A 14,325-nucleotide genomic window follows, 5' to 3' on the forward strand; every position below is an offset into this window, starting at 1 on the left:
AGGAAAGTAACATAAATATAAACACGTGTTCTGATAAAAGTGCATATTATATTATACAACTATTGCACGTCTCAGGTGGTATACTCCTCACCCAGCAGGGGGCAGCATAATGTTGACAGTCCAGTGGCCTATTGCTAGTGAACTGAACTGGGTTTTTTTTAAGTCATGTGACCTAAAAAAAAAATGGAAGCATGAGAAACTTGAAGGGAAACTGAGAATGAAAACATTTCAGGTAACAGCACTTTGTCATAATTGAAGTGGCAATGGGAGGTGGAAAGAGTACTAAAATATTGTACTCAAGTACGAGTCAAAGTGCAGGTCTTAACATCTAAAAAACTACTGATTTAACTTTTTTTGTACTTTTTATTTCTATATTTTTTCTACTCAGCGAAGGCTAAGACTTAAAATAGAGCAAAACCGGCTTACTTAAAATAAATATTTAATTAGAGTAACGCGAGCAAACGTCATTGGTTACTTTTCACCTTTCCAAGCGGAAGCAGACACGCTTGCTTTTGTGATAAAGCAAGTTTCCTGTGACCGATGCAAATGCTACATGTATTTACTGACCACTGCCTTGAGAAACCTGCGCTAAAGAGGGGGATTGATTTCATCAACGTGTGCAAAAAGATTTCAAACATTTGAGCCATATGTTAACTCAGATTTGAGGTGATGAGGAGGTGATGGGCAGGTTTGGTATCCAGGAGAGGAATGCAGAAGGACAGATGGTGGTTGACTTTGCAAAAAGGATGGACATGCCTATAGTGAATACTTTCTTCCAGAAGAGGCAGGAACATAGGGTGACCTATAAGAGTGGAGGTAGGAGCACACAGCTAGACTACATCTTGTGTAGACGCTGTCATCTGAAGGAGATCAGTGACTGTAAAGTAGTGGTAGGTGATAGTGTAGCCAAACAGCATAGGATGGTGGTGTGGAGGATGACTCTGGTGGTGAGGAAGATGAAGAGAACAAAGACAGACCAGAGGACGAAATGGTCAAAGCTGAAAAAGGAAGAGTTTTGCATGACTTTTAGGAAGGAGTTAAGACAGGCTCTGAGTGGTCAGGAGGTGCTCCCAGATGACCGGACAACAACAGCTAATGTGATCAGGTAGACAGGTAGTAGAGTACTTGGCGTGTCATCTGGAGGGAAAGTAGACAAGGAGACTTGGTGGTGGAATGAGGCGGTACAGGAGTGTATACAGAGAAAGAGGTTAGCTAAGAAGAAGTGGGACACTGAGAGGACTGAGGAGAGTAGACAGGAGTACAGGGAGATGCAGCGTAAGGTGAAAGTAGAGGTAGCAAAGGCCAAATAAGGGGCTTATGATGACTTGTATGCTAGGTTGGATAGTGAGGAGGGAGAGACTGATCTGGCAAGACAGAGAGACAGAGAAGGGAAGGACGTGCAGCAGGTTAGGGTGATTAAGGATAGGGATGGAAGTCTATTGACAAGTGCCAGTAGTGTGATGGGAAGATGGAAAGAGTACTTTGAAGAGCTGATGAACGTGGAAAATGAGAGCGAACAAAGACTAGAAGAGGTGACTTTTGTGGACCGGGAAGTAGCAAAGATGAGTCAGGATGAAGTGAGGAGGGCATTGAAGAGGATGAAGAGTGGAAAGGCCGTTGGTCCTGATGATATACCTGTAGAGGTTTGGAAGTGTCTAGGAGAGGTGGCAGTAGAGTTCCTGACTGGGTTGTTCAACAGGATCTTAGATCATGAAAAGCTGCCTGGGGAATGGAGGAGAAGTGTGCTGGTGCCCATTTTGAAGAACAAGGGAGATGTGCAGAGCTGTGGCAACTGCAGAGGAATAAAGCTGATGAGCCATACAATGAAGTTATGGGAAAGAGTAGTTGAAGCTAGACTAAGGGCACAAGTGAGCATTTGTGAGCAGAAGTTTGGTTTCATGCCAAAAAAAAGTACTACAGAGGCAGTATTTGCTTTGACGATGTTAATAGAGAAGTACAGAGAAGGCCAGACGGAGCTGCATTGTGTTCATCAGCTCTGAGCACCTTCTTGTTCGCTATGGTGACGGACAGACTGACAGACGAGGTTAGACAGGAATCTCCATGGACTATGATGTTTGCAGATGACATTGTGATCTGCAGTGAGAGCAGGGAACAGGTGGAGGAGAAGCTAGAGAGGTGGAGGTTTGCCCTGGAAAGGAGAGGAATGAAGGCTAGCCGCAGTAAGACAGAGTACATGTGTGTGAATGAGAGGAACCCAAGTGGAAGAGTGAGCTTACAGGGAGAAGAGATCAAGAAGGTGGAGCATTTGAAGTACTTAGGGTCAACAGTCCAGAGCAATGGAGAGTGTGGAAAAGAGGTGAAGAAGCGTGTGCAGGCAGGATGGTACGGGTGGAGAAAAGTGTCAGGTGTGATGTGTGATAGAAGAGTTTCAGCTAAAATGAAAGGAAAGGTGTACAAAACTGTGGTGTTGTTTGGTCTAGAGACAGTGTCCATGAGGAAAAGACAGGAGACAGAGCTGGAGGTAGCAGAGATGAAGATGCTGAGGTTCTCTCTGGGAGTGACCAGGAACAGTAGGATCAGGAATGAGTACATCAGAGGGACAGCACATGTTAGAGGTTTTGGAGATAAAGTCAGAGAGGCCAGACTGAGATGGTTTGGACATGTCCAGAGGAGAGTATATATATACTGTAGGTAGAAGGATGCTGAGTTTGGAACTGCCAGGCAGGAGGCCTAGAGGAAGACCAAAGAGGAGGTTTATGGATGTAGTGAAAGAGGACATGAAGGTAGCTGGTGTGAGAGAAGAGGATGCAGAAGACAGGCTTAGATGGAGGCAATTGATTCGCTGTGGCGACCCCTGAAGGGAAAAGCCCAAAAGAAAAGAAGAAGTTAAGTCAGATCTGTCAAGTGAAATACATTTATCAGTCAGTTAAAAAACACTTTAAATTTCCACCCAACAACTCCTTGTCAGCAGCTTGTTAGCTTGCTAATAGATGGAAACAGGAAGCGCAAGTTAGCTCTGTCGCCTGACAACAAAAATAGCTCATAAGAGTTTGTTTTAAAGGAGCCATTTCCTTGGTCGGTCTTGATACTAACCAAAAGCACTTAGGTTCCTACATCAATAGCTAAGGCATTGTGCTGTACTGCCAAAAAAAGTGACTCTTATTAGCTATTTCTGTTGCCATCATTATATTTGTCCAAACAAATGTACCTTTGGTTGTACCAGACGAACAAGAAACTGAAGAAACAACGGTAGTGTAATCGTACTGTACGTATGTACAAAAATTGCAAGAATTGACATTTTGGATTTGGATCTTAAGGATGTGCTAAGACATCCCCATCAGCATTGTTGTCCATTAACAGCGACTTACCCCACACTTGTGTAACCCGCCCTGTTTGGCACCTGCCCGCACCGGGACACGAACACAGGATCTTCGCAATGGGAGGCGAGGGCGCTGACCACGTGACTAAAAGCCCGGACTGTCGGCCGCGTGTTCAGCGCAGCTCTTGAGGCAGAGGGAGTGAGGTTTTACCAACGTACTCTCGCACAGCCTCACAGGCTGGCATCCGTTACACTTGGTCTCCTAAGTCCAGGTCTGGTCAGATTTCTGGGGACAATTAAGTAAAGAGTTTGGCTCCTCGAAACAATATGCGTTCAAAAGAGTAATACATTTGCGTCACAAAATGCCTTCTCAAAAATTCAAACCTCACAAAACGCTCGGCGTTATAGTTGTCTCCCGCCGTTTCCCTGCGCACTGTCGCCCGTGCGTTCAAGTGTATGTGACGACGACGCTCGCGTCCTCTTCCGCCGTGGAACACATACGTACACAACATGGCCGCGGCGCTTCTTCGCTCACTTAATCTCAAAATATGATGATCAGACCAGGAGTGTATACTGTGTGTACAGTACAGTATATATACCATATTTGTCAGTACTTCATACAGAACCGGTATTACACATTTCCTCATAAAAGCCTGTGGAAAGTGATATTAAGAATCAACAGTGAGTAAATCTCCAGATGTGGTGTGGCGATACGCTTCTGAAGTCAAATTACCTTACATGGTTGCTTAGTTAAAACCGATGGCATTATAAAACGCTCAAGCATTTGAGTTCATGAGGTTATATGAAATAAAAATATATACTGTACAAACAAAAAATCATCTAAATAGACTAGATGAAGTAACTTCAGTAGAAATTAATGCCGAAGCTGAATTGAAATGGAGAATTCATGTTGAAATATCCTACAAATGTGCTGAAATACATTCACCGGCTGAGAATCGAACCAGCAACAATCAGGTCGGGAGACGACCACTCTATGAGCTATGTGCGTGGAATAAGCAGAATCTTACATGTAATGTTAAATGTCATTTTCGTTTTAATTCCGCCATAGTAAGTGACATTGAAATTGTTAGTTCATTTTGAATAGAAAATTTTGAATTATGGCAAAGTTGGGACTGAGGATCGGACCATCTGCCATCATGTTGGGAGACAACAACTCTAGCTCATGAGCCACGTCACCTGGGAGTATGAGTGGAATGTTACAGTAATGGGAAATGTAAAATGATCCTTCACCAGTGAGGGGGGGTCATTTAATTTGTCCATTTCTTTTTAATGAACTACAAACGTTGGAATTTAAAAAACTTGGAAAGTAAAAATGCAGCCTGAATGCTGAAATGAGTTGAATGCTTACTGGAACAAACCAGCAACCATTAGGTTGAAAACAAACACTCTACCTCCTGAGCCATAGAATAAGTAGGATGTTTAAGTCAGGGGTCACCAACGTGGTGCCCGCGGGCACCGGGTAGCCCCCCACGACCACATGAGGTGCCCGCAAGCCTGCTTTTCATTCAGGTTTTCAGTTAATAATGTGAGAACACGAGAAAGAAAAGTATTCTGAAACATAAAATGTGAGTTGTGGATGCCAGCATTTTGTAAATGTTTTGGTAAAACCAGCATATTTGATTTGTTTGAGTTGAAATAAGGTATGAAAATCACTTCTACAAAAATGAGTGGCTCGTGGCCATTGTCATTTTCTAAAAGTAGCTCTCGCAAGAAAAAACGTTGGTGACCCCTGGTTTAAGTAATGTAAAAATGTAAAATTAATTTCCACCAGCAGAGGGCGTCAATTCCAATTGTCCATTCATTTTCAATTGGAAAACTGCCACTGAAGAAATGAAATTACATTAAATGTGGAAACTTTTGGAAAATTCCTGACAGATACGTGTCCTGAATGAGCTGAACATTTTGACACCTCTCGTGCACGTGCTCACAGTCGGCCTAATGCTGTAAAACTGACCATTTGGCACCTATTAGTGCAGACTCAAGACATTTTGATGGCGAATAAACGGAATATTCTTCAAAGGTCACGACAGTGTGATGATCTCAAGGAAAGCAGGGCATGCTTTTCACTTACTGATGACAAAAATGAAGGCAGCAAGAGCCACAAACAAGCAGCAAGTGAAGGCCTGGCCAAGCAACTCTAGGAAAGAAACTTTTCTGTTGTACATAACTTGGCTTTAAAATTAAATCTAAAAAATCTACACTTTAGTTACATCTTGGTTGTTTTCTTCGAAATCCATCGTGGTGGTGTTTCAAGGCGAAAGGAAGTACTTGTACAGGATGAGGGCACCTGTTTAGCGAGTATTGAGTATTCTTGATGGCTGGAAAGGGAACTCAGAAGTCGTTTACTCTTTCGTCTCACACAATACATTTCTGCGAAAACCCCGGGGAGAATCACGTCATCAACTGAAATGTCAATAAGGCGAGGGGGAAACTAAAAAAAGAGGAACCTAAAGTCTCGCAGGGACTTGTGAGAGAGAGAGCATCACAACAGGAAACGTGTCATCTGACAGACGGAGTTTGAAAGAGCAGCAGCAGGATGGCCCCGTCAGAATCAGTTGGTGTTGCGAGATGAACATGTCCGTTTAGTTGCACTGTTCTCTGGGCTTTGAGGATTATGCCACTTTGTAACTTCATGATGACATCGATCACTATGAGCCACAAGACGCTCGTGATTGCCTTCATGCTTCTTTCCAACCTCAACTGTGGGTCAGGTAACGACGCTTTTCTAGTTTAAATATCACGTTTTTTTAAAGTATCCTGACAACGGATCAATGACAAATTCAATCTATTCTATTTTGTAGTTTATTTCATTTTACATTGTTTTATTTATATTAGAATGACAAATAAATGTTGAAAATAAATTACAACTCAGTCATACCCTTATAATGGAAAGAGAAAAAATGTGTCATTGGAGATCCTGTAAATGTTATGCAATGGAGTTCCCTGTCATGTTTTGCCCTGTGATATACGCTTTTGCTGTACGCCCCAGTTCTTGTGTGATTCGGGATTGGCGGTGTCAGTTTTCGTACTGTATTTCGTGTAACAAAGTAGCCATTTGCCCTGTACAGTCGTTCCTTATTTATCATGGTTAATTGTTTCCAGACCCGATCTCAATAAGTGAATTAGGATTCAATAGTAGTAGGATTTGGTATTAATAAATGTCATATTTTTGTCGTTAAAGCATAGAAAACCTGTTTATGACCATCTAAATATGGGTTTTACTATTATTAGAGCCCTGTAGGCATCAAATAACACCCCTATAGTCACCTTTACACTTGTATTACCCAATATAGTAGACATACAGTAGAAAATACGAAAATAAAACATCTTCGCTATAAATAAGATAAGACTCACAACGCTGATATCGTACTTCCTGGTGGCTACTGTCTCAACAATGTAACGTTGCTGACCAGTGTAGAATACTACAGTACTGCAGCTGTGTGTGGTTAAGGAAAGACTGACGATGCACTTCAGTTGTTTTATTAACAACACAGAACACATATGCAGTGAACATTCACAAAGGAGCTGCTGTCGGCCACTCTCTACACTGCTAACCTGCAGCTAGCACTGAGCTACGGTCAACTCTAGATACAGTAGCTGACGCCACACACGTCACTTTCCAGGCCCCGCTTCTTAAAGGCGTACACAAGTCACAGATACAGTATTACACTTCATATAAAGTCTTTTGAATGTCTTATATTTGTTATTTTGTTCATCTAGCCATTTTTATGCTTGAAAATGCTTAATTTACGAAGACGTACAATTTGCCTAAGTATGCCATATTCAATCATGAAACAGCAACTATTTATTAATTCATTTTTGAAAAACCGCGATAGAGTGACGACATAATGTTTGAACCGCTATGTGGCGAGGGGCGACTGGACTGTTCTGCAAAATCGGGTGCCCAAACAAAGCAACCTACGCCTTGCTGACTCACTGTCCATCCATTATTCTTTTTGAGTACAACTACTAAATAACCCGCCATGGACAATTTGATAAAGAAGGTGAAAAACTACATTGAATCCGATCTCACCAGGATACACCGGAAGTCCGCGTCAAGGATAGGTTATAATTCTTTATAATTAGTTTTGCATTGTTTTCTGCATGGAAAACTATAACTGTGCTCTAATAAATGTCTAGTAAATATTATTTTTTATATTTTCGGGTGTCTGGACCAGATGAATTGGATTTACATTATTTCCTATTGAAAAAATGGTCTCGATTTTTGTATGTTTCAGTTTTCGTCTGACTCTTTGGAACGAATCAAGGACACTGTATTTAATATATATTTTGTTGTGCATTTGCTTTCCTTTTGTGAACAGGACAGGATGTCAAACTGTCAGTGAATGTTCTAGATGGCGAGGTCATCGTCCTTTGGAATAAACCGAGAAATGCCACATCAGACATCCAGTACAATGTACAACTAGCTAAGTACGTTATCTTTCACAGTACCAACTACACTCATACATCATTACTTGCTAATAACATGTATGCCAATTCTAGATGGTTATGTAACGCAATCAGTCACTTATTGATTTGTGCTGTCAGGTATGCTGGCGAATGGGACACGGTCGGTGGCTGCACGGGGACCACAAAGACCTACTGTGACCTAAGTAGCCTCATACACGACTACAGTAGCGCCTATAAGGTCGCAGTTCAGACGGTAGACAGAAAAAACACATCTGAGTGGACGGTGAAGAAATTTCTACCAAATGCAAGTAAGCAACACTAGATATAATGTTGTGCTGTTATATTATTATATGTGTAACACTGTTATGTTGTACTGTATGTTACGTTATCGTCATGTGTAGTTAACATTAAGTTATGTTAATGTGAGGTCTTATTATGTTATCTTATTATGTTACTACCGGTATGTTAGGGAGCCGCACGGTGGCCGAGTGGTTAGCATTTTGGCCACACACTCAGGAGATCGGGAAGACCTGGGTTTCCTCCCACATTCCAAAGACGGGCAGGCTCGGCTAGGTTAGGTTAATTGGAGACACTAAACTCTGAAAGTGAGACATTACTATTATGTTGTGTATGTGATGCTGATGTTATGCTAGCTTACGTTATCCATCCATCCATCTTTTTTCTATGCCGCTTATCCTCAGCCTATCCCAGCTGACTTTGGGCGAGAGGCGAGGTACACCCTGGACTGGCCGCCAGCCAATCGCAGGGCACATATAGACAAACAACCATTCAGACCTGTGAAAAATAGAGTCTCCGATTAACCTAGCATGCATGTTTTTGGATTGTGGGAGGAAACCAGAGTACCCGGAGAAAACCCACGCATGGGCGGAACATGCAAACCCCACACAGAGGTGCCCAAGTGGAGATTCCAAACCAGGTCTTCCCGATCTCCTGAGTGTGTGGCCAACATGCTTACCACTCGGCCATCGTGCGGCCCAAGCTGACGTCACGTGTTATGCTATTCTATTTTATTGTTACGTGAAGTAATGTTACTTAAAAATGTATCAATGTTATGTGATGTTGTGCTAGGGGATGTTCCGTTATATATTAGTCAATGAGGCCGTAGGGACGAACTGGCAGCCACGTTAGACTACCTCAGGGCAGCTGTGGATACAGATGTAGTTTACCACCACAACGGTGTGACTGAGGAGTAAATGAAAAATGGGTTCACTTCATTGTGAAGCACTTTGGGTGCCTTGAAAAAAAGCCATATCAAATCAAATCCATTATTATTATTATTAATGCTGATGGGCAATGTTGCTATTGAAAAGTCAAATGAATGTTACTGTATGTTGTAACATGTTAAGGTTGCACTATATTACACTACAAGATTCCCAAGTTTAAGCTTGTTAACGCAAAATCTACTGAAGTGACCGAGGAGGGTTAGGGCATAGGCAGAGGAAAAATTGATTCCGTTTCTGTTTGGATCTGGATTTTGGATCCTGGTGATGCAGGGGGGAAAGGAAATGGTCATTTTTCAAAATCAAGCAGTCCAGTTCCAGCTAATATATATCTTTTCTTACCTTACAGGCAAACTGCAGCCTCCATCCTTCACTTTATATGCCACATCCAGCACTATCACGGTCCACGTTCATCAAAAACCTGTTCTGAGAAAGCTCTTCCCCTTTGGGGTGACGTACATCATGTACTTGGAGGAAAACGGTCACGATGACAAGGTAATCAGCCAAGTAACAAGTAAATGTTGAAGGTATAATTGCTCGTCTCGGTAAAGTATGACGAAACCTGTTTGGCATTTTCATCTTGTAGAAGACCATATCATACCTGACAGATGGCTTGGATCAGCGGTCTAAAACTTTCACTTCACTCCGCTGGGGGGTTGAGTACTGCGTCAGCATCATGGTGGAGGGAAACGGCGCTCTATCCACGAGCAATTTCTCGCCAAAACAATGCCTACGCCTTCCAGAACAAGGTTGGCAAAACTATGGCTTCTTGTACAGCTGGGGTTTCCAAAGTGTGGCCCAAGGGCCATTGGTGGATTGGTTATAGCCTGTTTACAAAATAAAAAATATCAAAATCCTTTATTTTTGAGTATGCGGCCCTCGGAGGAAAACGTTTATACACAGCAAAGAGCTAAGCATATTTCTAAACATTTCAATGTATTTACACCGACATACCGGCTAAAGTATTTGTGTTTGGCATCATTACAGAGTGGTTCATAATTGCTGTGTCATCCCTGACCGCTTTGGCCATGCTGGCTGTCGTGTCAGTTGCGGGAGTCGGCCTCCTTTATCACCTGAATCGTCCAGCGAAGACGCCGGATGCACTGGTATGTGCATAAAACATTTTTTTCAAGTCACGGGTGAAAATTTGGCAGAACACGCACTCCCACTGTGCTTTGCTCTACTGCCTTTGCGATGACTTTTCTGGTAAATACACCACATGGTGGCGCCCATAAGCCGCATTGACTCAATGTGCTCTTCAAAACACAAACTTTAGCCCAATAACCAGGAAATTTGGTAGGCATCTTTCCGGGACTGACAAGCACTGGTTGAAAAACATGGCCGCCATCAAGCAAAACACCTTTGCAAAGGGCACGAGCCGGACTACCGTAATTACTAAACTATAAAACGGTACTTTTTTCACACGCTTGGAACCCTGCAGCTTAAACAATGATGCAGCCAATTTATGGCTGAAAGAACTACAGTTCCCATGATGCTTAGTGTGCCAAATCAGAAAAGTCGTGCATTTACGCAGTAAAAGCTATTATCATGTTTTCAAGTCTTATGCAGCGATCGTGTTTTGATCTGACAAATCTTAAATAGGTTTGATCAAGTGTGGAATTACTACAGCTGTTGAACTCCGATAAAGGAAGCTAACAAGTGATGCTGGGAACACCGAGTGTAGGTAGGATTGCAACACTTATAGAGTCTTTCAGTGTAAATATCCCAACTCGGACACCTGTGGCTTAAGTGCGGCCTCTATCTGTCAAAAAAATTCTCTTTTAAATTTGGTGGGTGTGACTTACTGTATAATCAGGTGTGCTAAATTGGCCATAAGGCATTTACCATTGATGATTATAAAACTAAACACAAATGGTTTACTGTCACGTGAAAAGCTTAAGGACTTCCCATATGGCAGGGATCACTAACTGGCGGACTGCGGCCCAAATCCAGACCCAGACGGCATCCAATACGGACCTGCGTCTTAAGTCGATAAATTAGGTTATTTTAGTTGGGGCACTTCTATTTTGTTCGGCGCATCTTTGTTGTACTTTATGGTATTGATCAGACTGATCAGCTCAGGACATCAGAGACTATGGATCTCATAAAAAGTGGCAATGTGAAAGCATAAAAGCATAAAGTTTTTGACTCAACTCTGAGCCTCAGGTCACAGAAAATAAGCAGTCTCACAGCACAACATGAACAATCCACCCCAACCCTGAAGCTGGAGGTCAGTTGTTCTCAATCCTAACCCAGTGGTGTCCAACGTTCCGCCTGCGGGCCTTCCATGGTGCACCAGACAAGACCTGAACTTGAGGGAATGTTCTGTATGTGGGCCAGTTTAGTTGAATACCCCTGCCATAGGGTGTCCTGATATTTTCCTGTCACGCTATTAGTAGAGTCAAACAGGAGCGTAATAAAAGCTCATGACATCTTCTCTTTCTAGAAATGCCTTGCACGTGACTGGCAGCCACTGACTGTAGGAGAGGGAACTATGGAAGTGGTCATCGACAAAGGCTGGTTCCTGTCCGGTCGCAGAACGGAAGTGAAAACTTTCAAAGAAATGTCCAAAAACCCGGTCGCACTTCACATTTTGGAGGAAGAGGCTAAAGCCAGCAAAGACAGGAGAACCAGCCTGGACAGCGGCGTGAGCCTGGGGTCCACTGAAGGGCCGAGGAGACAGGAGGACAGCGATTGTGGAAGCATGGGAGGGCCGGAGGGTTCCAGGCACAACGGGGTAGTTTATCCCCAGCAGAATGATACTGGCAAGAGGAAGGAGGACAGCGGGGTGGGGCTCAGGTGTAAGTTGGATTCCTCCTTCTTGACCACGACAGAAACGTTTGGGAGTTATCACAGCCACAGCCCCGTCCTAAGGAATCATGTCGGGGACCAGGAGTCTAAACAGATCCTCCCTTGTGTGGTTTTAGCCGAAGCGGGCTCCGGCTACAGGGCGGGACCTCAGTCGTGCATCTGCTCTGGTGCTGCTCAGTGCACTTGGTGTCTCCGAGTGATGGCCCATGAGGCTGAAACGACACAAAAGCACAGAGGCCTGCTCAGCAAGGACTACTTTTTAGATGGTACCAGATGGAGTACAACAGCCATGAGTGACTTGGAAACAAGAGAGGCTTTCCCATTGCTAACCGCTCTGAGAGAAGGCATGGACCACAATATGAACTCTGTGGCCAAAGTCTCGCTCTGTGACTTGCAGCTGAACACTGAGTGATGATTCACGATGAAAAACAATGACTGCCTTTAAAAAATGGTTGCTGCTTTGTAATTCAACTCCCTTTACTTTCAAAGTTTGTGAGTCAGGCAAGTGGAACAAAAAACAATGTTTGTAGGAAACACGGCTTGTTGGTGGTGAACGTAAACATTCAGTGTGCGGTGTGATCGAATGCCTCACGCCCGCCTAAGGGGAAGTGGGACGCAAGTGAGACTTTTGGGGGAAATTATTCACACAAACGGTGTGACAGTGCTTTGCTTTTTGACCTTTTCCATCGTCCCACTTCTAATGACTGTTTGATTTTTACTATTTATTATATTTAACACTCTGTCAATGTGTCTCGTTTTTCCTCATTTTAAACATATATCTTGTTTTACAATCTGTAAACACAGTGAGTGCCGTTTCACACGTTATACCATTCGTTTGGTCAAGTGTGAACACGACCATCCGAAACCTGATGTGCATCAAACAAGCAGACCGAGAGATGGGTCTCAAGTCCGCTCCGTCGTGAACTTAAATGTGAACGCGACACGGACCAGTGTTAAAATGAGAGAAAAAAGCATCCATGGCTCTATGCTCTCTTTCTCCGTGTCCGTGACAATGGCACTTTTTAAAAGCATATTTTACCAGCATTTTGTGAACTCTAAGATCGTAAGTCTAATCGGCGTGGCAGTGGCTCAGGAGGTAGAGCGGGTCATCCAGAAACTGGAAGGCTGGCAGTTCGATCCTCCCTCCCCCCCAGTCACTGTCGTTGTGTGTCTTCACCCGCCCACACAAAACTAACCTTCGGTTCAGCTCAGCAGATGGCATTTTGGTTTGGAATATTTCAATTATGTCACCTAATATGTCACGAAAGCTGCCCGATCATGTGCTTACTTGATGAGTATGTTCTTTTGTGAACACAAGTTTCAGTTCATTAACTGAGAGAAAATCATTTCCTCTTTCGAGTTGGAACTGGTGTTTTAAAGAAGTATTCATCCCATTGAATGTACCTCTCCATCATGACTTTTCCTATACAGTATGCAACATTTAGCTGGGTAAAATGATTCTCAATTTATCAGCTATGAGAACACAAAAATAAACCTAAAAATGGCAGTTTATGTATGTTAGGTAGATATTTTAGAAGCAGCAGATTAAATGCAATCTATTAAAAACAATATTTACTCATTTATTTATTATTATTTAGTTTTTGTGTATTGTGCATGTCGAAAAACCCGCAAATATCCATTACTTATGTATATTTTTTGTTTTACCTTGTTTTGGGAATTAAGTTAGAGAGAGCCATGACCTTAAAGCAGGGGTCATTTTTCTATTGTCATTTTTGCAGCATAGTTAAAATACCAAAGAAAAAATACACTTTTTTAAAAGTCGAAGTGTGAGACACAACAAAAAAGCAATGAAAAAACTTGGAAAATTAGAGCTGTGGAAAAAGTTAGAATATTACAAGAATAAAGTCAAACTACTCTGGGAATAAAGTCCTAATTACAAGAAGAACATTTACAAGAAGAAAGTTGAATTAGTTGGAAAATTTAAAAAAAACAGCTGTAATTTTACAAGAAGAAAATCAAAATATTAAAAGAAAAAAGGCTTCTTTTTTTAAAAAAAGGTCACAATTTTATGAAAATAAACTGGTAACATTATGAGGAAAAGTAATGTCATTTTAGTGGCACAGAGTTGAAATATTAAAGAAAAAATATGTTATTTTTGAAAGTTGCAGTATTATAAGGAACAAACAAAACAAAAGTAAAGTTAAAATTTTTGGAAAATTAGGTTGGGGAAAGTTATAATATTATTGGAATAAAGTCATAATATTCGAAAAAGAAAAGTTACAAAGGTTTTTAAGACAAAAAAAAAAAACAACACCACTAAAATGGGCAAAAAAAGCTTCTTAGCATATCTACATGTGTTTATTCACTAAATATCAAAGTGGCCGTTGCATCCTTTCATTTTTCAGTATGTATCTTTCGGTGGAAAAAGTTTGAACACCCCTGCCTTAAAGACACAGAAGGTGTTTATATCAGCTGACAAATCACTGAGTCACATCAGTGTCAGCGTATACAAAATACCAAAAAGCGTGAAAAGAAGTGTGAAATGTGGAGGTGAGTCACTACCAGTTTACAAGAAAATTGCTTGTGATGATCAGCATTTCG

At 42.1% G+C, this 14,325-nt stretch overlaps 1 protein-coding gene across 1 annotated transcript; it reads left to right on the forward strand.

The window, feature by feature from the left end:
• The first annotated feature begins 5,864 nt into the window (after nucleotides 1-5,864).
• il10ra (interleukin 10 receptor, alpha) lies at nucleotides 5,865-13,152 on the forward strand. The gene is made up of 7 exons (XM_054794496.1): nucleotides 5,865-6,012; nucleotides 7,624-7,732; nucleotides 7,850-8,019; nucleotides 9,302-9,447; nucleotides 9,539-9,701; nucleotides 9,940-10,058; nucleotides 11,399-13,152. The coding sequence occupies exons 1-7, from the start codon at nucleotides 5,916-5,918 to the stop codon at nucleotides 12,173-12,175; spliced, it is 1,581 nt and encodes a 526-aa protein (XP_054650471.1). The 5' UTR covers nucleotides 5,865-5,915; the 3' UTR covers nucleotides 12,176-13,152.
• Nucleotides 13,153-14,325: the final 1,173 nt, after the last annotated feature.

This window comes from Dunckerocampus dactyliophorus, chromosome 12 (genome assembly GCF_027744805.1).
Source record: "Dunckerocampus dactyliophorus isolate RoL2022-P2 chromosome 12, RoL_Ddac_1.1, whole genome shotgun sequence".
NCBI lineage: Eukaryota > Metazoa > Chordata > Actinopteri > Syngnathiformes > Syngnathidae > Dunckerocampus > Dunckerocampus dactyliophorus.